Raw genomic sequence first — 23,287 nt, forward strand, 5'->3', positions numbered from 1 at the left:
ATTCTACCATAAAACATCAAAATAAACACATCTCACCTATGATTATTTTTCCAAATATAAACCCTAGGTTAAATTATTGTTAGAATAAGCTAAATTAAGTTATCGAGACTCTAAAATCGTAAAGAACATTAAAAACGGGGCTTGGAATCACTTACTATGGAGCTTGGAAGCTTGAAAACCCTAACTATGGCTTCCCCCTTGCTATTTTCGTTCATCATGGAGAAGATAAGCACATTTTGCCATCTTTTTCCCTTTTTAATTATTTTTATTACTAAATTACCAAATTGCCCCTAACTTAAAAATTTCCTATTTCACTTATCTCATGTCTATTTTTTTCCATAACTTAACCAATGGGCTAATTACCATATAAAGACCTCCAATTTAAAGGTTCATAACAATTGGACACCTCTAACATGTAGAACTCAACTTTTGCTTTTTTTACAATTTAGCCCTTTTGACTAAATTGAGTGCCCAAACGTCAAAATTTTCGAACGAATTTTTCACAAAATTATTTCGTGAAATCGTAGACCATAAAAATATAATAAAAATAAATTGTCCTCATCGAATTTGTGGTCTCGAAACCACTATTCCTGCTAGGCCCAAAATCGGGTTGTTACAATGTCAATATTTAGTCTAGTGACCAAAGGCATTTTAATAATGGAGTGACTAAAAATTACAATTGATGGTTAAATTAACAAAAAAAAATTCAATGACCAAAATAAAAACTTCTTAAAACTCGAGTGATTATCTGATTAGTTTACCTAAAAGCCAAAAACAAAGTCATGAGAAGAAATCGACACATTAAAACCACACCGTATTTTTCCCTTTAAAAACAATTTGTATGACTACTGTAGAGATATCAATGAGCCGAGCCAAGTTGAGTCCCGGTTCCAAAAAATTTTCAAATCAAAGTTTGTTTTCAGCTTGGTCCACTCAAAAAATCCGTTTTACTATTCGGAAATTAGTAAAATATTAAAAAATAATTTATATTATATATTTTAATTAAATTTAAAATTTTATTTTTCAAATTGAATTGATCCACCCGAAATATAAAAATATTTATTTAAACCCAACCCAAATTGAATTGGGCTTATCGAGTTGGGCGGGCTACCATGGAAAGCTCTAGACAATTGGTAGGTGTAAAACAAAGAATCCATTTAGGTAGAAAATATATATATTTTTTTTCCAACAGGAAAAGAAAAAGAAAGATGATGACATGCTTGAGGCTAGACCTGTCCATGGGTCGGGTCAGGCCGGGTTCAGGCCGGGCCCGGGAAAAAATTTTGGCCCGACTCTTAGGCCCGGGCCCGGCCCGGCCTGAAATATAGGCCTAAAATTTTGCCCAGGCCCGGCCCGGGAAAAAATAATAAGCCCGAGCTCAGCCCGGCCCGACCCGATTTTTAATAAACACAAAAAAAAATATTTTAAAAATAAAAAAATAAAAAATATATTTTTAAAGTATTTTAAAATTTAAAAATAAAAGTAAAAAATATATATTTATTATATTCGGGCCGGGCTGGGCTGGGCCCGGGCTAAAAAAGTTGAGCCCGAGCCCGACTCATTTTTTAAACGGGCCTTTTTTTGCCCAAGCCCATATTTTGGGCCTATATTTTTACCCGAACCCTCCCATATTTCGGATGGGCCGTCGGGCCAGGCCGGGCCGCCCGACCCATAGACAGGTCTACTTGGGGCAGTGCCGAAAAGTGGGATTTTAGTGGATGACTACTAAAGTAAGGTTGTGATGGGAAATGTGCAGAAATGATATGGGGTTGAATGTGGTGAATGATTATGCTATGGGCTCCTCTACTTTCCAAGCCCATCTTTCTCACGTAGCCTACCCTATAAGTGAACCCCTGTTTCATGGAATCTAATTTAGTTTCATTTACATGTTCATATTTTTATTTTATTTTTTTCAATTCTTTTTCATAAAAATAAAGAAGAAGAATAAGATAAAAAAGAAAATATTTTTTTCATTTTAATCTTTTTTAATTAAACTTTCTAATTTTAGAATTTATGGCAAAGCAATGACTTTAGAACAGGAACAGGAGACTTTTGTCTAACGTAGTAATTCAAAAAATAAACCCCAAAAATAAATGTTACTGCAAATCCTTAACAAATTTTCTTTTTCGACATGATCGTAATCTAACGTTGTTGTAGTCACAATAATGTGATGCCCCCATCGCTTTCACTTCTCATTAGCCTCCCTCTCTTTACCTTTTTCTTCATTCACTTTCTCTTTGTCTCATTTCCTTTTTCCCCAATTTTATTCTACACACAACTGCTTATAGAAAAAGCTCAAAACAGCTTAGGGTTTCTTTTGTTTTTCCTTGACATAAAATCCCCAGATTTCTTCATAATCCAGTTCAGATTGGGCTCTTTCTCAAGGTACCCTCTTTTTCTCTCTTCATTTTGATTCAGGGGTTTTCCTTTTTCTTTTTTTTTTTTATTTTCTAAAATTTCTTTTTAGATTATGGTTTCTGTTATTAGCTGATTTAGAGATAAGATGATGAACTTTCCTAATTTTTTTAGTTTGGGTATTTTCCCTTTTTGATATTTTAGAGTAATTTTCTTTTCTGGGTAATTGCTATTTTTGATGGGAAGTTCGATCTTTTATTTTTTTCAGTTTTGCACGTATCATTTTTTGGGGACCATTGACGTATTTGAAGTGGGAGGGACAAGATTATCATTTCCTTCTATGATGTTTTAGGAGTTTGAAGTTTAGAATTTTTTTTTTGACCAATGATTGATTATGCAGTTAGATTTGCATACTGTTGGGAACATAATCTTAGGTTTGAAAGTGTTGCACATAATTATACTACTTCATGTTTATTTGAAATTTTTACACTTTTGAGATACTTCAGAAATTCTTTCAGGTTTTGTTGCCAACAGTGACACTTGCCTGCATTGTTCTGTGATTTTCAATCTCTATTATTGCCTTTTGGAAATTATCTTGATTTCACCTGTTTATAACTATGGAAAAGTGCAACATGTTTGTTCTAGGATTCTTCAAACAAAAACGCATCTAAAAAGAGAAAGGGTATAAAAGAGGCTAACAATGTGTAAAAAATGTGAAAAAAAAAAACTTGGCAAATTGTGGCTCCCTTTATATAAATGCCAAAAATAAAAAAATTGTGAAGCTTGTATAATCAACAACATTTTCTTTGTACTTGTCTCAGTGATTCATATTGCATTCTTTCTGTTGTACAACTTACTGATTGTCTTTCCCATTGAATTTGAATGTTTAGATATATTGTTTGGTGAACTTATGAGAGATGCTCACTTTTAAATAACGCCTTATTAATATTATATTCTTTGCCTAGTTATCCTAAAATTCATTTTGTTGGTTATTATATTATTGTTTATTTTTCCTTCTTTTTTTGTTATTTCTCTATTCTAATTTTGAGATCTATAGCAATTCGGGTTTTTTTTCTTCCTCTGAATAAGACCATAATATTATGCTGAGTCACTAATTACATTGCTCAAATGGATTATTGCAGCCAGGAAAAGCCGAGTCTTAAGGAATCCTAGTTCAAGTGGCTTATTGGAGTTGAAATTTGCTTAAGTGCATTCTTGTTTACCATTATTATTCCTCAAAAGATGGGAATGTGATATGCCTTCTGCTTTGGTTCAAGTCTAGGGTGGATAACTGTGGGCTTCAATAATTTCTTTGGTTTAGTTTTGTTGAGATTTGACTATGCTTGGTTCCTGATAAGCGTGTGGAGTTTCATACTTTGATGAAAATCTTAAACTAGATTACTGAACAACCTTAGTGTGCCAACAGAAAATAGCTAATACGGGTGCACTTTGTTGTGTGGCCGCTGGGCCACATGGAACAAAATCACCCACTAACAGAAGGGACTGTTCCATGGATCGTAATGAACCACATTGGAGGACAAACACCAGTTTTTCTCCTCCTCCATTGAGGATATGGGACTGTAGGTTACACTCAGATGGTTTGTCACATGGGTCGCATGCTGCTGGTTTACACGGTTCATCACTGTCTTCAAATAGCAGAGGTAGCAGAAGCAAGGTAGGCAGTGAAGGGTACATCAATCATCACCACTCTGTTTCTGATGGTGCACTCTCTTATTCTGGCAGCCCACCTTACAATGCTCAGGTGCCACGATGGACTTCGCCCATTCCAAGGTTCAATCCAGAGGAGCTCCTTGGCTCTAATGTTGGAGGTAATCTTAGGTTGATTCTTACTGTTCTTGCTGATTGAGATGTATGATATATCACATGCCACTTTCTTGTATTAATCGCATTCAGTTAGCTGCATGTCTTAATGCATTTTTTGTTTGAACAGAACGTCAAATGTCATGTACTTTCTTTAAGTTTATTAGTTTTTATATGGTCATTGGTCACAGTTAATTGCCTTTTCTGAAATAAAGGGTTGGTGAAATAAGTTCTTCTAAGTATAATCAGTTAATACTGGAACCGATGTGTGGCATGATATTGTAGATTCTTGGAAGTCTTTACTTTCTGCAAGCCATAATACAACGAATACTTTGACTGTTCATTACTGATTATTTATCATGGTTTCTCTTATCTCTTTCATGATTTCCATTTTGATGTGTTGCCTTTCCATACGAATTACTTTCCATAGTGGCATGTTGTCTTGTCATTTAGTGAGTTATTCAGGAATGTATAATTGCGATATTGGAAAAAGATATGTGCTCCAAAATTAGAGGATAGATGGAATGCTTTTCTGATTAGGATGATGTGTTCTGTCCATTTAAATTAATTCTTTGTTAGAACTATAACTCTATATGTAAACTGCAAGAATATCAGAACGGTCTCTTAGACTGGCATATACTTGTCTCTTCAAAGTTTTTGTACTTCTGTCGATGAAACTAATTCCCTCATTCCTATTGGGGATATATTTAAAATGTTAATCATCTGGTTCAACCCTGAGCTTTGAGAGAACCTGCACTATGGAATTCATTGAACATTTCAGAGGTCCTCTATCAGTGATTACTTTTTGGCCATTGAGCTCCTTTGCTACCTGTGATGTACCCAATTCTCCTTCACGATTACTGTTGCTCCAGAATCGTAGGGCAAAAAGTAAATAAAGCAAGCTTTCGCTTTTGCTGCAGAATCACCTCAGTTGCCCTGATTCTATCCAGTAGTTTGCCCTGACATGTTTTATTCCCAAGCTTCTATTTGGAAATGATGGTGTCTGGGGTTGATAATTCAAATGCTTATATCTTTTTATTGGTTTTGAGGGATAGGCTGATCAATCTATTGAGGATTGTTAGTTGAAGCTATCCCAATTCAATCCCTGGGATTGTTGCATAAATACTTAAATCCATGATGTCATGCTTATTAAAGGCATTTAGATATTGAACTCAGTAGTAGATCCTGTTACAACACAACAGCAAAAGCTCATCATAATATGTTGATCATGATACCAAAAATTAAAACGTTTTGCAAAATTGCCTAAATGATGGATGTTTCCGAAGCAGTCACTTGTACTGTGAAGATAAAACTATTATAGTTCACAGAATTGTATGAAGTGAGGGATGTCACACTAGTCAACTAGCTTGTTTTGTTATTGCTAAATCGAATACTCTATTTATCTTTTCTTCCCTCTTTTAGAAGACTACAGCTAGATTTCTAATGCCCTTTTCCCTGAATTTTATACCAATCAACCAAAATGAAGTTCATTATATATAATTTAGGCTGGAATGTTTGCATTTTCATATTTATGATTCAGCTATCGGCTACAGTTTCCTTTTATAGATTTTCTATCATTTGAACTATCATATGTTTGTTTTCTTAACCTAATTTTAATTATCAGGACCTGTGCCCCAGACCTCTTGGTTCCCTTGCTCCACTGAGGTGACTTGTGTTTCAACTTGGTCAGTTTTGTAGCATTTATATAAGAACAAATTTGATCATTTAAATATTTCCGCTTTTTGTTCATGCAGCGGCGATATGCTGTTAAAGCAGCTACAGGATCCCCTAGCTTTGGATCCCCTTCATCTTTCTCTGAATCTAGTCACTGGGAATCCACTAGCAAGCAACCCTTCTCTTTTCCCAATCGCAACTTCTCTGGTAGGCGTTCTTACATGACAAAAGCTGTTTACCCTCTAGTGTTTCGCAACCCTGTCTCAGATTCCGAAGGCTTTGGTGATGCCGACATTAACAGTATTGGCAAGTTAACACCTAACGAGGACCGCTTCTCACCATTTCACTGGCATGGAAACAGTTCTAGTGTTGAGCACAGGTTTCACAAAACACTTTCTGAACTTCAAAGGTCTGAAGCATCACCAGACCTCAGTGCTAGCTCTAGAAGAGAAGGTTTTAGGTGGAGTAGTGCTAGCAGTTATGATCTAGGGTTAGATGGAGAAAAGTTTGACATTGCAGAGCATGTTGATGTAGAGAACCTGAGGTCCCCTATTGGCCCTGTGGTAGACCACAAGTGTGGAGTTTGTGGAAAACTTTTGTGGCAGAAGTCACCCTGGAGTTCACATCGAATAATTAGAGGTAGTGACATGCCAACTGCTGGGATTCTACCCTGCAGCCATGTGTTCCACGCTGAATGCTTAGAGCAAGTTACTCCGAAGTCCCAGATTCATGATCCTCCATGCCCATTGTGCCTCAAAACCATTGGACCACTAGAAGAATCTGCATCAGTTTCAGAACCTTTGCAAGTGGCTTTGAGATCTTTACGAAGGAGCAGGGGTGCCATGATATCTGAAGACCGGGAAGATGATGAATTCTCAAATCACATCAAGGAAAAACTGAGAAGCAGGTCTCGGTCAGGCCCGAGAGGGAATGACAATGGTTCTTCGATAAAAAATCGTCTTAAGAAGCATTTTACGTTTAAAGGAAAAAGTAAAGATATATTTAGCACAAAGGTATTCCAGAGGATTGGATCATCTTCTTCTTCTAGCAGGGAAGCAGTTCGACGTCAAGTATCTATTCCATAGTTTATGTGATTCACTTGCAAATAGATAGATTTAGTCATTTTCTGGACTCTTGCTACTTTCAATACATTATCTTTTCCTATGGTCATTCTCAGGTTAGTAGCAAGGACATCTCGAATATCTTATTGCTTGCTTAAGCACATTATGAGTTGCAAGCAAGTCTGCTAAGTTTGTTCTATTGTGTTATTAAAATGAGCTATCAATATGATTACACTGCAACATACAGGTTTACTTTCCGTGCTTAAATTGGAAAGTATTCCATTTTGTGTTCGTAGTGCAGATGTATGAATGGAGGTGTTTGCTTTGAAAGCGCATTATTTGTAATTGTATGTTTAGTATTAATATGCAATGGGGTCAAAGGCCCAGCTATATGGCTTTCTTACTCTAATTTTATGCTTAATCAAGTTGTTGGGCGCTTAATAGTGCTTGTTTTATGGGGCCTTGTCTCTAAAGCGATAGTTGAATGACAAGCACAAGACCTTCAGTTGCTCTGTACTTAGAATACTGTTTCATCACATTGCAAAGAACCCTATAGTCTATGATCCATTTCCTATTGGAGACAATAAAAAAGCATAAAACTTAAATATCATGGACTCCACTAGATGTCGATTTTCAGTGCATGCCAGTGTTTGAGACGTTGCTGTTTGAATTATGCATTCACATGTTGTTCTCTGTATAAAAATATTGTGCACGCGGGGTCTCAAATTTGAAGTGGCAAATACAACAAAGAAGTGAGCAGGGAAATCCCAGTGGAGTCTCCATCATATAGATGGGTGGCTTCCACAAACCAAAGCTACTTTCTGGCTTTCATGTGGCTTAGAGTTGATCTGTAAGTTGTTAGTCTCTCTGTACCTTGACAACCCTTTTTAAATTTGGATAAAATGTGGGGTTAACTGTATGTGTAAAGGGTATTCAACTAGGTCTTTTAGGCTTTTATTTTTCATCTTATTCTATTGTTTGAACAAGTTGGCCATGTGATCCCATGTGCAGTTTGGTTTACAGAACTTTCTTTGGCATGCATGGCCTGCTTTGATTTGTTGTTACCATTCTTTGGGACTTTAACATCTGGTTGTGGGGTTGATTTCTTCTTTATTTTGTCGCAAATTCCAACTACCATGATCTGGTTGTTAGTACATGAAATAAGAACAATATTCTTCATTAATTTGGAAATTGATGAGTGATGACTAAGAAAGAATATGGTAATAAAATTTTCAATCTTACTGTTTGTTCTCTACAATGGAATCAAAACCCTTAGCATTGAACTTTTAAGTTGTCCTCAAAAGAGTGAGGAAAAATAACCTTTTAATTTGGTAGAATTTATCCAGTCGGAATCTACTTTTATCAATTGTAAATTATTATTATTATTTGAACAAGAAGTGGTTTACTGGTAACATGCATGCAAAGGTGAAACTGATGTAGTCATTTGTCACCTTTGATTTATTTTTTAATCAATGTTTTGTCAGGTTTCTATCAAGTAAATATATTTTCCCACCGCCATTGATCAATTCTCAGAAGATATGGAATTTTCCTCTTTAGAAGATTTGATTCTAAATTCCAAAGCTTGTCCAAGCAGAAGAGAGGTGTCTAGGTGCTATTGGAAGGACAACTGTATAATAAAAACTAAAGGCATCTAACTGTTTCTCTTTAGTTTCATTTGAATATGTATATATGTTTTCTATTTTATGAACAAAAAAAAAGTATTCATCAATGATGAATAGCTGCACGAGTGTTTGGCTGATTGCCCTTCATTAATGCATTCAATGATTAATACTGCTAGAAATCCAAATGGTGAGATTTTTTTTGCATGAAATCCTACCAAGCAAGTTAAATGGCTATGAAGGAGATTTGCAGGAAAAATCCAGATTTGTTTTTGGAATATTAACTTACACAAATCTGTAATGTCCCCCATAGAGAGTGGTTCGGTTTTAAATATAAGTTCTTCCAAGCTGTAAAGATTATATTAAGCTTCATATTCAAAAGTGAATTGCAGCATGGAGACAATGTTAGGGCTGTCAACTTGGCACAGCTAAGATGATTAAAAGCATAGAGAATGGAATTGAAGTATATTGAGGAAGGAAAAGGGGAAAAGGATAAACATTCCTTTTAGTAAGATGGACGGTAAGCCACATGCATTGATTATGACTTTTCATAGCCTATATTCTATAGATGTGATTCTTCTCCCGAATTTCTTTCATTGATATCTTAATGTAAGACTTGAAGAGGAATTGAAAATCACCAATGATTTCAAGTTAAACATGACTGATGAACTTGGACAGTATTAAGAGTATACTGTGCATTTTTCTGTCCAATAGAAAGTTAAACCATATGCTGCACAAAAAGCTGAAAAACATCAGACTAGTAATAGCTCTAATTTTTTTGGTTGCACTGTAACATCATCACAGCATCTTCTCTTATCAACATAAAAGTAGAGATTCAAACCATTTAGTCGGCACGATGCTCTTGTATCTCTTTTTATCTTTACTACTTTCATGGTACTAAATCACTTCTCTGATAATTTTCTGTCAAATATCTTTAACCCTTTTCCAAATATCTTTTAACCTTTTGCCATAAGATTCACAATCCTGGAAGGATTCTTTAGGTTCTTTAATGATAAGCCACGAATGTGTAAAAAAGAACATCGTAAAAAGTAAGTTTACAAAATGTTGAGGCCATCAATCGATGCAGAGAACCTTTTCCTTAACTTTTTTTTCTTTTCTTTTCAGGTTCAAGTCCAAAAAGAATGTCAACAAGAACATGGGTCCAAGCCAATTGAGTATCCTGTTCCAGGTTTACACATTATTTTCCACTCTCTTTTATATGAAGGGTGCAAAAGTAACACTGATATCATTGCAAATGTCTTTCAAAAGATAAGGGTACCAATTATTATTTTTTATAAAATGTTAGTTAAATAAATCTCCATGAACCTTGGTAGCGTCTACGTTACATCACCTTCCCCTGCTAACCCCTCCCTTCCCGTCAGTTTGTCCCTAGTCACACACATCTATAAATAGAATTTGATCCCCTCATCTCTTCCTTACCTTATTTCTCATTAATTCTTTCTTCTCCAAGTCAAAGTTTCAAAGTTAACTCTTGCCTTTGTAGGTATAAGAACATCATCTCACTTGTACAAATTTATCAGAGACTTTCTTTATTCGTTCATCTACAAAATTCTGATATTTGGATGTCAATTGGTTTTGCAGAAAATGGACTTTCTTGGAATTTTTCTTTTGTCTTCTCTAGCCATGTTGAAGACGATTCATGGACATGGAGGTGGATGGTCTAACGCTCACGCTACATTCTATGGGAGCAGTGATGCGTCTGGTACAATGGGTAAGAACTAAGCAATACGAAATGTATAACTACCATCTGTCCTTTTCCATGGTTCCCGTCTCAGTTACCTTTTTCCATATGATGTAGGTGGAGCATGTGGCTATGGAAATCTTTACAGCCAAGGTTATGGCACAAGCACTGCTGCATTGAGCACTGCTCTATTCAACAAAGGGCTCGCTTGTGGGGCATGCTTTGAGATCAAGTGTGTTAATGACAATAGATGGTGTCTCCAAGGCTCCATTATAGTAACAGCAACAAACTTCTGCCCACCAAACAACGCTCTCCCTAATAATGCAGGCGGGTGGTGTAACCCTCCTTTACGACACTTTGATCTCTCCCAGCCTGTTTTCCAACATATAGCTCACTATAAAGCTGGGATAGTGCCTGTTGCATACAGAAGGTAAAAGCCAAAAAAAACCAGTGTCCTTTTCAGTCTAACATAGCTCTATAACCTCGAGAATTTCTACTTTGTAAGTCATGTTTCATTTAACGCTCATGTCAATTCATTGCTAATACGAATCAACGTAACTAAGTTCTAGTCAATAGTATAATTTTAATGGTTGAGGACATGCTGAAAACCATCATTTTATTTGCAGGGTTGCTTGTAGGAAATCTGGTGGCATCAGGTTTACCATAAATGGACATTCATACTTCAACCTTGTATTGATAACCAATGTTGGAGGTGCTGGAGATGTGGTGTCTGTCTCCATTAAAGGCTCTAGAACTGGTTGGCAAGTGATGTCTCGCAATTGGGGCCAAAATTGGCAAAGCAACTCTTACATGAATGGCCAAGCACTCTCTTTTAAGGTCACAACAAGCGATGGCCGCTTTGTCACCTCCAATAACGTGGCTCCTGCGAATTGGGCATTTGGCCAAACTTTTACGGGAGGGCAATTTTAATTGTTTCGATCTTCACCCCCAAAACTAACCAACATTAAAAATTTAAGTCATCTCATCCCAACAAGACCAAGCCCCTAAGGCTTAAACAACCATTAACCAAGTAGTTTTAGTTTTCTAGTTAGTTGCATCTGATATATAAATACCATTTATAGGTTTGTAATACAAGGACAAAAGTTGTAACCATGGGGTACTTTTACAAATGCCCTGACTGCTGCCGTTGTGTTTCTTTTTTACTATTTTTTATTTTGGGATGAATGCTTTGTTCTGGAATTTGACGTGAAGATGCATCAAAAAGTGATAAAAGTTTGTGTGAATTTGGTCTCTATGGGGCCATAGAGGCCTGTCTACATATCGTACTAAATAATGTTGAAGAGTAGTCTCAGTTTTTCCAGCCAGGACTGCATGTTTCATGTAATCTTTTGGAGTGGAATGTGCTTTGAAGACATCATTTTCATTTTCATCGTCTTGTATAAGATTTACCCTTACTAATAATGATATAGCCTGCATTTTCTGCGAAGTTCAGTTGCTTATGTATATTTTGGCAATGATTTTTGTTAACCTTGAGTATTCGGGGGAATCAAATCTCGAGTTTTATGAGTCAAATAAGTGTTGGGGGATAATTGTGAATCCTAACGCAAAAAAATAACAGAACAAATTTTGCTCAAACCAACAATGGATGGCAGAGAGTTATCCCAGATAAACCCATGGAGAAAATCATCTCCAATTAAAGTCAATCTCCCTCATAAATGGGTGTTTTTTTATTTTGAATTTTGAAGTCTTTTTCGACTTAATCATACAAGAATCGCCTGTATAGTGAAAGGCGTTCAGCCTTGGTTTCAGAAGCAACTTGCAATGAGGTTGCGGATAACAATGTTGTGTAAATCCCACACCGCTAGAACAAAAAGACGTGAAGCGAGAAGCTGATTAGAAAACAAGCGAGCTTCCATAGGCGAGGTATACCTTTCTCGGCCTTTTGGCTAAGATCAAGTGTAGTATCTGTTCTTATCAGTTTAATATCTGATACGTGGGCCATTGGCTTACATGATATTAAATTTATTTTTCTAGTGGGTAAGCTCACCACAGTAGCTTGCTACTAGAGCTTTCGCGCGTCGCCCAAGCGTTGCACTATAGCTTTGGGCTGGCGCACCCCAACCACTACAAGTTTTGAACCGTTATTTGCTCTGCAAGGATTTGGTTGAAGGTAATGTCATATTCTTTTGATCCTGAAGTTTGATAAGGACACCAAATTAGAAAAAATATATTACCGAGAACAACTATTGAAGCAATTCCCACCACAAAAGTCGGCCTTGTTGCAATGGGAAGTGTTCAGATCCTCTTACCAATCTTGTGGTTTGCTTTACTCAACTATTTCAATCATTTTGCAATGCATGGTGTATCCGTGTATTTCAATCATTCATGCAATGTTTGTTGATGGGAACTAAAACAGCATATTCAACATAAGAGGTGAATCCACGTCGAGGCCTAGGGGTCTTGGCCCCAAAATTTTTTAAAATTATTATTAAATCTTTGAAAAATCTTAAAAATTTCAATTAGACTCTTCAATTTTTTTTTTTGTAAATTTTCGTGAAACCTCTAAAATTTTTGAAAATTTTAATTTGACCTGCCAAAATTTTTAAATATTCTCACTAAAACCATCGTTAAAAAAAAAAAAGAGTTAAGTCCCTTAAAACTTAATGTCAAGATCCATCAGTAGTTATGATAAGAGATAAACTGACTTTAACACTCTCGAGCTTGGTTGGAATTGACAATGCACCTCATTGCCTAAAATCCTCCTCACATTTACCCTCGAGTCATACAATTCTAATACTCCTCACTCTATGCCTTACATGATTATCTCATCCCTAAAATGCTATAGTTTAAAGATGTTCAGTTTTCCCTTGGTTCAACATCGAGGAAACTAATGCAGTTTCCTTTGCTACTTACCATTGCAAGTAAAACGTTTGGACTAAAACCAACGATTAAGCTTAATGTTGTTGCCAAGGCTTTTCACCTCCTAGATAACAATCTTGTTATGTTTCTTGTGGAATAACACTTTTTTAAGTACTGAAACTCATAACATGAAATTTTCAAAACAATGAAAACATAAAAAATTCCAAAAAGTATCGAAACTTTCGTATTCCCTATCACAATAATAATATTTTGGAGCAAAGATCAACTTCCTCTGCTTTTCCCCTTTTTTATCAAATCTCGAGGAATTTAGTATCCATGGAAGATGATTAACTAGCTAGTTTGATGTGCTTGAGAAATGTTCATTTAATCCGTTAGAATATTATTGAGTGTTTTTGTGAGCGTGTCTCCCATGGGGGCTTAATTTATCTATTTATAAGGCACGGTCCCTTGATTTGACGTACTAGGGTTAGAAAGGTCTCCATGCATACTAACACGTATGCCATGCTAGTGTCACGGACTTAGATTTTTCCTATGCGACCTGTGCGGCCTTAGGCAGTTTCTTAACTAAAAAATGCCTAAGTCAGCCTTAACTCGGAACAATTGAGGATTCAATAGAATTCCTCTGAGGCACCAATGAAGAACAGCAGAAGAACGAAGTAAGAACGGATCTTGAAAGATGAACAAAAGCCACAAAAAAGCACGAACACTTGAGAGAAAAGTTTGAGTGAATGCTCTCAAAATTCTATTAATAACTGAATACTTTACAATGACCGGAAAAGCCTCTATTTATAGCTGAGCCTCCCCAAAATCAACGATATAAATCAAAGTACATCAATGGATACGATTAAAAGCTATCTAGATATCAAATTTCTAATATTACATAATCGTATCTTCTAAAGATTACATTTAATGTCTATGATCACATATATTTGAAGATCACCTTCCATATTTGCCAAGCATATCTTTGAAGATCACTTTCCATATTTACCAAGCTCCAGAGATGGGCTTTTAATCTCTCCAAGCAATGGACCAGTTCGATTGGGCCAAATGACCTCCCTCAAATGCGATGGATCGTACGAGTTCGTCATGGTTGCGGGCTCTCATGCGCAACCCATGACACTAGGGTCAACACGTATCTTCCTAGTTTGGGTTCACCTGCATGGTAGTGTGAACCCATTACATGTGATCTCGTCTGAGTGAATTATATGTTTACCGAAGTAAAGAAGGGATCAGGTCGGTCTTGATTAGATAGCAGGTCGCAGGTCGATTGTGGCGAACATCCTAACAATTTGCCCCCCACCTAGTTCGAAGAAGAGTTACAAATTGACTCTTTTAAGAACTTATCTAAACGAAGTGTGGATTGTCAAGTCAAACTTATTGCGTATATCTTTCACTTAAAATTGTTGTATAGGCTTTGCCATGTGATCAAGGGGGTACAATTGTAACAAACTGATTCGATTTTCACTTTTAGAGAGGTGAACTGTCGGGTCTCAAACTTCTTTAAAATCACTTGGATTCAACCTTAGATGCTCAACCATTTGGATTTCAAAAAAAAGTTTTGCAAAAGGGGTGCCATTGAGAAGAGAAATCAACACCTAAAGGTAAACATTTTGAAATTCTCCAAATCATCATTCTAGTTAGTCTGGGTTTGGTAAGTCGTCATGGTTAGAATAAGGGGAAGCAGCCACAATGGTGGCAGTGGTCGTGGTAGGCCCAATGATGGGTATTCGAGGCATTTAGAGAATCGTGCCGCTAGCACTCTAGTAGAGGCCAAAGCCTATCCTTGTACCACCAAGTACGAGGAGACGAGTCTTCACTTGGCTATGCTAGGTATTCAACTACCCAATTTTGCTTACGAGTTTTCGATTGTGGAAGGTGTGAAGAGGTTAAGTGACACCGATGATGGTTTTCTACTTCCTCTACATGCGTTGGAGGCTAGTTTTCACCTTCCTCTTCACCCATTCTTCTGGCACCTGCTTGTGGAGTATGGGATAACTCCCAAGCAATTGTCTGGTTTCTTGTGGTGGGTTGCAATCGCTTATTTCATAGATTTTTGTCGACGAGATAAAGCACCATTGCTATTTGTCTTTCAAAATCTATACCAGCTAAAGGCTTGTAATTGGGGAGGTTCGTTAGGCATTTTGTATTTTACTCCTCGAGAGGCTGTGAGTCAATTATCTCAAATTGGTCGTCTAACCTCCGTTTAAATCGTTCCAAATATGTGTAAGTGAAGAAAAAATTTGGGGACGATTTCAAATTCCCTACTAAATGGTTTGTCCCTAGCAAAGTTGTTTGTATATGAAAGCGACCTATTACATGCGAAATAAGGTGGGCTCAACTTGCAAGGCTTCATAGAAGTCGTGCCTTGAAACTCGAGGAAATGTTGACAATAAGGAATGTGTTTCACTTTTTCCTTCTAGATTTGAGCCCTAATGGCTGGCGACCCATTGATGATCAAAATGACACAAAAACATAATCAGTGTTACCTGTAGAGTTCGTGTGGCCACACGGGGCTACTGAAAAACTCGAGCTTATTCTTCTAGGAAAAAAATGGAACCTAGGAATTACTTTTATACATTTTGTAAATTGAAACCTCGTTCATGGTCTTCCAAGTCTACTAGGATTCAAAAAGGTAGAACAAGCAGTCCTATAAATACTGTTGGTGCTGGCGATAGACCTGTTGGTAACGCAAGCCTAGCTCAAGCTGGTGAGAAGTCTACACCATCAAACGAATCAACAAGTCTATCAAGAAAGATTGACGCTTACATGGATGTACAGTCATTCATGCAGAATGTACGAAGTGCTTCTTCTAGAGCTCGTACTAGGAAGGAAGTGGTAGCAGTCAAAAGAGACAAAAAACAATAGTTGGTTCTGCTAATGTTGTACTAAGCAACGAATAAGAAGATATGCCAAAGGTATGTGAGCTTCGTCGAAATAAAGGAAAAGATCGTGCAGCACCCTCGAAGACCATGTCAGCTGCTGTTGTAACCCCTTCTCCATAGGTGTTTCTTCCCCCTATGAGACCACCCACTAGAGGTACATTTAGGGTAATCCAAAATATAGAACCCATTATTCTTAGGGCTCACTGAAATTGGTGTCCACTAGTGGCAAAGTCAACACCTTATTGGCGCAATCAACTAAGCGTGAAAAGGTTCCTCTACTACCCTATTGAAGTGAGCAAGAAGTGGAAAAAATCGATGCCTCAATAGGTTAGGGAATATATTTTCCCTTCTGCTTCATTTTCTTCCACCAAAAGGCCATCCTTGAAAGAGTTGATCATGTCTCTGCAAGTTACTTTTAATGAGACTAAATTTATCACCTTGGGGCAAAAGGAAGAAATAAAAAAGAAAGAATTTGAGAATTCATTCTACTCTACTCAATGAGCCTTAGAGGAAGCTTGCAAGCTATAAAAGAAGTTGGAAGAAGACAATATAAGGCTGGTAGAGAGGAATGAAAGGCTAGAGGAATGCCTTATGCTTTCATAAAAAGCCAATGATTAATTGTATAAGGAGATTGTCATGTTTCGAGTTGAAAAAGTTCACCTTCAAAAGAGTATTGAAGCCATGGGTGAGAACAAAATTGATATCGCTAAGTTGGAAAAGAGTCACAAGGAAGCCTTAGTGAAGTACTAGGGAGACGATGCAAAAGTTTTAAGGCTATCTGCAAAAATTAAAGTCAAACATTCTATTGCATGCCCAAGTTGTTGGTGGGCACTTTAACGCTCAAAGGGTAAACCTCGATGCCTTGAGTCATCTCACAGATGCTCAACTTGGTTTTGACATCCCCTTCCCCTCGGGACCTGCTTAGAAAAAGTTCACTGAAGAGTGAATGAAATCAAATAGACTTTTTATGCCTGATTAACTTGTTGAGGCTAGTGTTGCTCCCATTGCAGATTCTGAGAAAAATGAGAATAAAGATACAAGGGAGGGTGCTGATGACTCGAATGCCAATGTTTAATTTCCTTCTCCTTTATTTGTTGCATCATGGAATGTTGTTTTGAAATGAAAAGACTATTTTTATTTGTGTTTTAATCTATAAGCAAATTGCCTCTAGTATGCTTATTTTACTAATTGCAATTGCAAGTCAATAAACTTATTAGTATATTTATGATTTTAAATCGACGAGCTATTAAAACATTGATTATGATTGTAAATCGATGAACTATTTAGAAAAGGATGCGATCGTATATTGGTTAGCTATGTAAATACCATTTGTAATCATAAATCAAGAAATTGTTTGAATGAAGTTGTGATCGTAAATCAACTAATTTAAAATGAATTGTTCATGATAGCGAGTTTTTATAATAGCAGTCGCGATCGTAAATCAACAAATTGTTAAGAGGAATCGTGATCGTAAATCAACGAACTCTAAATGAAGTGTTTATGATCGTAAATCAATTAACTGAAATCGTGATCGTAAACTAGCGAGCTTTGATTATATCAGTTGCGATCGTAAATCAACGAACTATCAAAAGGAGTCGTGATTGTAAATTAGCGAACTCTAGATGAATTGTTCATGATCGTAAATCAATGAGCTTAAGCTGTGATCGTAAATCAGCGAGCTTTAATGTTATCAATAGCGATTGTAAATCAGTAAACTGTTAAAAGGAGTCGTGATCGTAAATCAGTGAACTTTAAATGAATTGTTCATGATCATAAATCAATAAAATTAAGCCATGATCGTAAATCAATGACTTTAATGATATCAGTTGCGATCGTAAATTTGTGAACTCTAGATGAATTGTTTATTATCGTAAATTAATGAACTCAAACCGTGATCATAAATCAGCGAGCTTTAATGATATCAGCTGAGATCGTAAATCAACAAACTGCTAAGAAGAGTCGAGAGGAGTCATGATCGTAAATAAAAAAACTCAAGATGAATTGTTCATGATCGTAAATCAATGAACTTAAGCTGTGATCGTAAATCAACGAGCTTTAATGATATCAGTTGCGATCGTAAATCAAAAAACTGTTAAGAGGAGTCATGATCGTAAATCAACGAATTCTAGATGAATTGTTCATGATCGTAAATCAATGAACTTAAGCCGTGATCATAAATCAGTGAGCTTTAATGATATCAGTTGCGATCATAAATCAGCAAACTGTTGAGAGTAGTGTAATGACCCATTTTCAATGGTACTAAAAATGGTGGTTTTAGAATCCCGCATTTCAATGATTGAGTTAGTAATTATTACTATTAATATTTACGAGTTAATTATATTATTATAGTGGATTTTTGTATTATGAATTTGTTAAGTGGACATGTAACGACCCAATAGTGAGGGTGTTGGAAAGTGAAGTCTGGGACCTCGTTTCTGTAAAATGAACCCGTAAATATTTTTATTTAAATATTTATGAGGTTAGTTAGTAATGAATTAGATTTTGATTAAGTGAATTTTCAGAAATTAAGAATTGCTATGGTATAGGGACTAAATCGCATAAGGGTTAAAAGTTGAATTATAGATTAAAAATTAATAGAGGGACTAAAGTAGTAATTATCCAATTACCTAAGGTTAGTGGATGATATTAACATGTTTGATATATATATGTTATATTAATAATTATTATGAAATGTATATACATATGTGCTATTTTATAAAAAGAAATAATAAAAGAAAGTGGTGACATGCAAATTAAAAGAAAAGGAGAAAGAAAATAGAAAGAAAGAAGAAGAGTGATCGACGACACCTTAGGGATTTATAAGTTTCAACTTTAATTGGTTAGTCAATTTAGTTCATTTTCTTGTAATTTTACATTCTTGGAATCGGTGTTTAGAGCTATTCAACCCATGTTGAAATTTTAGTATTGATTAAAATTTTAGATATTGTTATTGTTGAATAGCTTTAGTTTTAGGATTAAATTGATAGATTTTAAGTTAGAAATGAAAAGGATTAAATTGTAGAATAAATTGTAAAATTTGAGTAACAAGGACTAAATTGTAAAAAAATTGAAAGTTAAGGGTATAATTGAAAAGAGGAGTTAAATTTAGCTCAAAGTGAAATTTGTATAAAAATATAGGATTAAATGTGGAAGTTAAAAATTAGTCTCAGTTTAAGGACTAAATTAGAATTTGAGCAAATATTGTGTAAAAATTTAAATATTCAATGTGGAATTTAATTGTGTAGTATTAATATATTTTAATTGTTTTAATTCCGTAGCTAAATTCGTACCGACATCATCGACTAAAAAGGGGAAAGATAAAATCGATGTTGAATAACTCAGAATCCACAGTTTGTGTTTCTATAATTTGAATCTAGTTGTTAATTGTTGTATTTTGAATTACTGCATATGGTAAATAGTTGAGGTGAGTACTTTGGTACTTTGAGATTGAATTGAAATTATAGTTGATTGAAATGGATTGAATTGGTATATATATTATTATGAATGTATTGATTATAAAAAATTGAAATGACTATATGATTAAATGTGATAATGTGCATATATGAGAATTGGATATTTGATGTATTTGTAAATGAAATGGAACCCTATTAATTGTTTTGGGCTAAGTCGTCTATAGATGGCATGCCATAGGATAGGAAGAGTTCAGAGATTTTTTCAACTTCGAGTCGATGAGGCACTAGGTGCTAATTTACTTCGGTTTAACTTATGAGACACTGGTGTCAATTTATATAGCATTGGGTGTAGTTATTACTTCGAATTTATTCGATGAGGCATTGGGTGCCAAACTGGTGTGTTGGTTGGATCCGTGTATCCATCCAAGTCTGAATCATGTTAATAGGGGTAAATAAATAATAAAGTTCCATATTTGATATTGAAATTGCATGGTATGTTAAATGGAAAAGAGATATTGGATAGAAAAATGAAATGTGAAATATGTTGTGAACAAATGAAATATGAGTTATGTACTCAGGAATTGAATATGGAATGAGTTGTGCCATTGTATAAATGAAATGTTGATTGATATGGAAAGCTACTTATATAACAAGTGATGTGAATTGAGATATTTGTTAAAGCCAAATCAACTATGAAATCATGTGAAAAATTGAGTACAACATGAAATAATGTATTAATATGCATGAAATTGAAATGATGATATCTTGTAATCGTATGCTTAGTTAATAGTGTGATTGAATTATTCAATTTGAACATTCATGTATTATTATGTCTTTAAATGTTCGGATTATAGAAATATTACTGAGTTTTACTCAGTGTACGGTTTTGTTTCCCATGCACAAGTTAGGTATTTCTCTTTTGATCACCGACTCAGCATCCAATAACGATCGCGACCTAAAGTGTGGTGATGCTTACTTTTTGTAATTGCATTCACCTAGGATGTGTTTGATTGTTAGTTATTTTGTGAATGTGATGTAAATTGAGTTATATATAATGTTGGCTTGGTATATAAGTATATGTTTGTGTTAAAGCCATGAGTTTGGCATGTTGTTTTGAACCAAGGCTTGCTAGGTGTTTGTGAACTTAAGCTTGATGTTTTAGGTAGTTATATGTTAGGCTAAAATGAGTGATTTTGGTATGCTTAAAATCTTGATTTAAATGATTCATTATTGATATGTTTTAATGATATAAAATGTGGTGCCAATGAGCGTACATTGGTTAGACACCATAAGATGATTGTTTTGGCATGTTTTGAGTATGTTTGATCTTATTTTGAATAGGTTAAATGATTGATTTTTGAGTTGTTTAAAGCCCAAACAAGTAGGAATTGGTAAACTTGTTGTTGAAGGTACATTTTAGGTCCACACAGGCATGTGATTGGCCGTGTGAGACACACGGATGGGCGACACTGCCATGTATCGTTTGTTGAGTGCATAGGGAGCAAGTCAGCTAGCACCCGACCTGGCACATGGGCGTGTGTCTCTAATTCAGATGTTACACGGGCAAGGACATGGGCTGGGACACGATCATGTGTCCCTGTTTTGATTGTTACACACCTGAGACATGGGCGTCTGTCTCAGCCGTGTGACTCTTACACTCAAATTTTGTGAATTTTTCCTAAGGTTTTCAAATGATTTCAAATTGGTTCCGATTTGTTTTTAAAGTGTTTTTTTAGGGTCCCGAGGGCTCGATTTAGGGACAATATGTGTATGCATGAATCATTTAAGTTATGTTTATGCCATTGAATGAAATTAAATGTAAAAGTTTTGATTGTACGATAATGCTAATAACCCTAATCCGAGATGGAGAGGTGCTAGGGGTGTTATAGGGCAGTTATTTAAGGTACAAGTATATTGCTCCTAAAGTCAGTGGTCTTAAAAATGAGGTATCGAGATATCGTTTCCATAAATCAAGCCCGTAAATATTTTTATTAAATATGTACAAAGTTTTTAATTAGGTGAATTGAATTTTGAATGGTTAATTTTATCGATTTAGCGACTAATTAAGGTACAAGGACTAAATCGTAAATACTGTAAAAGTTAATCGTTATGGATTTTTAAGTAATTGGAGGACCAATTACTATTATACCAACTGATAGAATAGACTTTGTGCAACCACTAAAGTTGTTTTAACTTAATTAAGATGTAACACCTCTTAGCTCGTGAGGAAGACATGGGCGTGTATTAAACAACCAAATAAATCACCCGACAGATCGGGGTGTTATTGAAAAAGTCAAATCCATTAACTTGTTTTAAAATTTTAAGAAAATAGTTATAATGGCTTCCCTTTTTCTTAAAACTATTATTCTTCGCTCATTTGGTAATGCACCCTTAAGGAAAACAATAGGAATTAATAAAAACAACCTATTAATCATACTCTGCCATCAAAGGGAAATCAAAATAGTTTGGCGGTCATATTTATAATTAGGGACAATTTCACTTTATATAACAAAATAATACAGTTGCGATGTAAAATAAAAAGTGAAATACAAAATGTAAGTGTACGCCATCCGCCAATCAATCATGCATGATACAAAAGAGACAAGTGGCTTAATCGCAGGCACAGCTCTAGCGTAGTCCCCTTCTGTTGATATTCTTCTACTAATCAATTGTTTGAGAAAGAAAAGTAATAGAGTAAGTTAAATTGAACTTAGTGAGTTTCAAATAGACACAAAATGATTATCAGATTACCGATGATCAACTCAAAGATAAAGATATTTTCAAGACTCCCTCCTTGGCAAACACTTCACCATTATAACACACACAAAATTCCCAGTGGACACATACCCATAACTCATACATAATTTTGTCAATTATGTATGTATACCTGTGACCCAACCTTGTGTCAACCTCGGACCCATATTTTAGAAATCAGAATCATATGTAAGTCATACTCATATCTATATTCACATTCCTTGTTAAATTAAACACGTGTTCACCCACAAGGTCGGGTCGTGATCTGCCAGTCTGGTTTGCAATAAAACCCTTACTAGAGGCATCAGAAATAAAGCTTCTTTCTACATTTTCACATGTCACAAGTAGTTTAGTATTGGGCTTACACACAAGGTGGGTATTTACCACGACCATGGTCATGTTCATACATACAACACTGGTTCATTACAAACACGTCAATACAAGACATATCGACCCATCTTCAGTAGGAAAAAATTACCTTTCATAACCTACAACTCATAAAATTTTCTTAACCTAAAGGAAGTAAGAAGGAACTCAACAAAATCTTCAGGATAGTATCTACTCTATTGGTTCTTTGCCTCGATTGCTTGGACCTTCACTAGCTTCTTGAGTAGTCAACTGGTACTTATCAATGGCATTTTGATAAGCTACTAGAAACCTTCCTCGTCTCCTCTAGCCAAGATAACTTAAAAATTTTAGAGACATAGGGAAGAACACAAAAAGAAAAACAAAGGTGAAACATGTTGGCTAAAGACACCTTTTTTATAGCACAGACAACAGAAAATAGTGGGAACGCCAGTCATTCCACTATTACCTTGGAAAATTGTGACTAGACTTGCCTAAAAAATTTGAAGTCTAATCTGTTACCAAACGTAACTACCACCACTAATCAGAGTGGTAAAATTTTTGCTTGTACACTTAAGGAACCAACTAAACAAGTCATTCGACTACTTCACGATCTGGTGGCAAACCCGATAGTTCTTCAGGAAATACGTCTATAAATTTATTAACAGCAGGTACCTGTTCCAACTTTGACCTAGAATCCCGAGTATCCAGTATATAAGCCAGAAATGCTTCACAACCCCTAGAAATCATTTTGTGTGGAAATTGCTGAAACAACTCTGGTAACATTGTTTAACCTATCAGACTCAATTGTAATAAATTC

General features: G+C 35.5%; 2 protein-coding genes and 1 non-coding gene across 6 annotated transcripts; all 3 read left to right on the top strand.

The window, feature by feature from the left end:
* Positions 1–2,086: 2,086 nt before the first annotated feature.
* On the top strand, positions 2,087–7,320 carry LOC105804525 (uncharacterized). Of its 3 annotated transcripts, none has more exons than XM_012637179.2 (5): positions 2,087–2,385; positions 3,498–4,030; positions 4,099–4,184; positions 5,801–5,841; positions 5,931–7,320. In XM_012637179.2, exons 2-5 carry the CDS (start codon positions 3,951–3,953, stop codon positions 6,933–6,935), a joined length of 1,212 nt encoding a protein of 403 aa, XP_012492633.1. In that variant the 5' UTR covers positions 2,087–2,385; positions 3,498–3,950; the 3' UTR covers positions 6,936–7,320. The 3 variants fall into 3 exon arrangements, with proteins under 3 accessions (XP_012492633.1, XP_012492631.1, XP_012492630.1); XM_012637177.2 differs by adding an exon at positions 2,624–2,789 and having other exon boundaries at positions 2,090–2,385; positions 3,498–4,184; XM_012637176.2 differs by having other exon boundaries at positions 2,090–2,385; positions 3,498–4,184.
* Positions 7,321–9,873: 2,553 nt separating this feature from the next.
* On the top strand, positions 9,874–11,679 carry LOC105804524 (expansin-A15). Of its 2 annotated transcripts, none has more exons than XM_012637175.2 (4): positions 9,874–10,030; positions 10,133–10,262; positions 10,350–10,662; positions 10,859–11,679. In XM_012637175.2, the coding sequence occupies exons 2-4, from the start codon at positions 10,136–10,138 to the stop codon at positions 11,160–11,162; spliced, it is 744 nt and encodes a 247-aa protein (XP_012492629.1). In that variant the 5' UTR covers positions 9,874–10,030; positions 10,133–10,135; the 3' UTR covers positions 11,163–11,679. The 2 variants fall into 2 exon arrangements, with proteins under 2 accessions (XP_012492629.1, XP_012492628.1); XM_012637174.2 differs by having other exon boundaries at positions 9,885–10,034.
* A 439-nt stretch (positions 11,680–12,118) lies between these two features.
* Positions 12,119–12,314, top strand: LOC128035023 (U2 spliceosomal RNA). The gene has a single exon (XR_008191427.1). It is a non-coding gene; the product is annotated as a U2 spliceosomal RNA (small nuclear RNA).
* The last annotated feature ends 10,973 nt before the right edge of the window (positions 12,315–23,287 follow it).

This window comes from Gossypium raimondii, chromosome 11 (assembly GCF_025698545.1).
Source record: "Gossypium raimondii isolate GPD5lz chromosome 11, ASM2569854v1, whole genome shotgun sequence".
Classification (NCBI taxonomy): Eukaryota; Viridiplantae; Streptophyta; class Magnoliopsida; order Malvales; family Malvaceae; genus Gossypium; species Gossypium raimondii.

What these genes read in the sequence shown, in the direction of transcription:
- LOC105804525 (XM_012637177.2), top strand. Translation starts at nt 3,866, where the DNA reads ATGGATCGTAATGAACCACATTGGAGGACAAACACCAGTTTTTCTCCT. An exon ending in CCTTGGCTCTAATGTTGGAG is followed by an intron (nt 4,185 to 5,800) that starts GTAATCTTAGGT and finishes TTTAATTATCAG; the next exon opens with GACCTGTGCCCCAGACCTCT. An exon ending in GGTTCCCTTGCTCCACTGAG is followed by an intron (nt 5,842 to 5,930) that starts GTGACTTGTGTT and finishes TTGTTCATGCAG; the next exon opens with CGGCGATATGCTGTTAAAGC.
- LOC105804524 (XM_012637175.2), top strand. Translation starts at nt 10,136, where the DNA reads ATGGACTTTCTTGGAATTTTTCTTTTGTCTTCTCTAGCCATGTTGAAG. An exon ending in TGATGCGTCTGGTACAATGG is followed by an intron (nt 10,263 to 10,349) that starts GTAAGAACTAAG and finishes CATATGATGTAG; the next exon opens with GTGGAGCATGTGGCTATGGA. An exon ending in GTGCCTGTTGCATACAGAAG is followed by an intron (nt 10,663 to 10,858) that starts GTAAAAGCCAAA and finishes TTTTATTTGCAG; the next exon opens with GGTTGCTTGTAGGAAATCTG.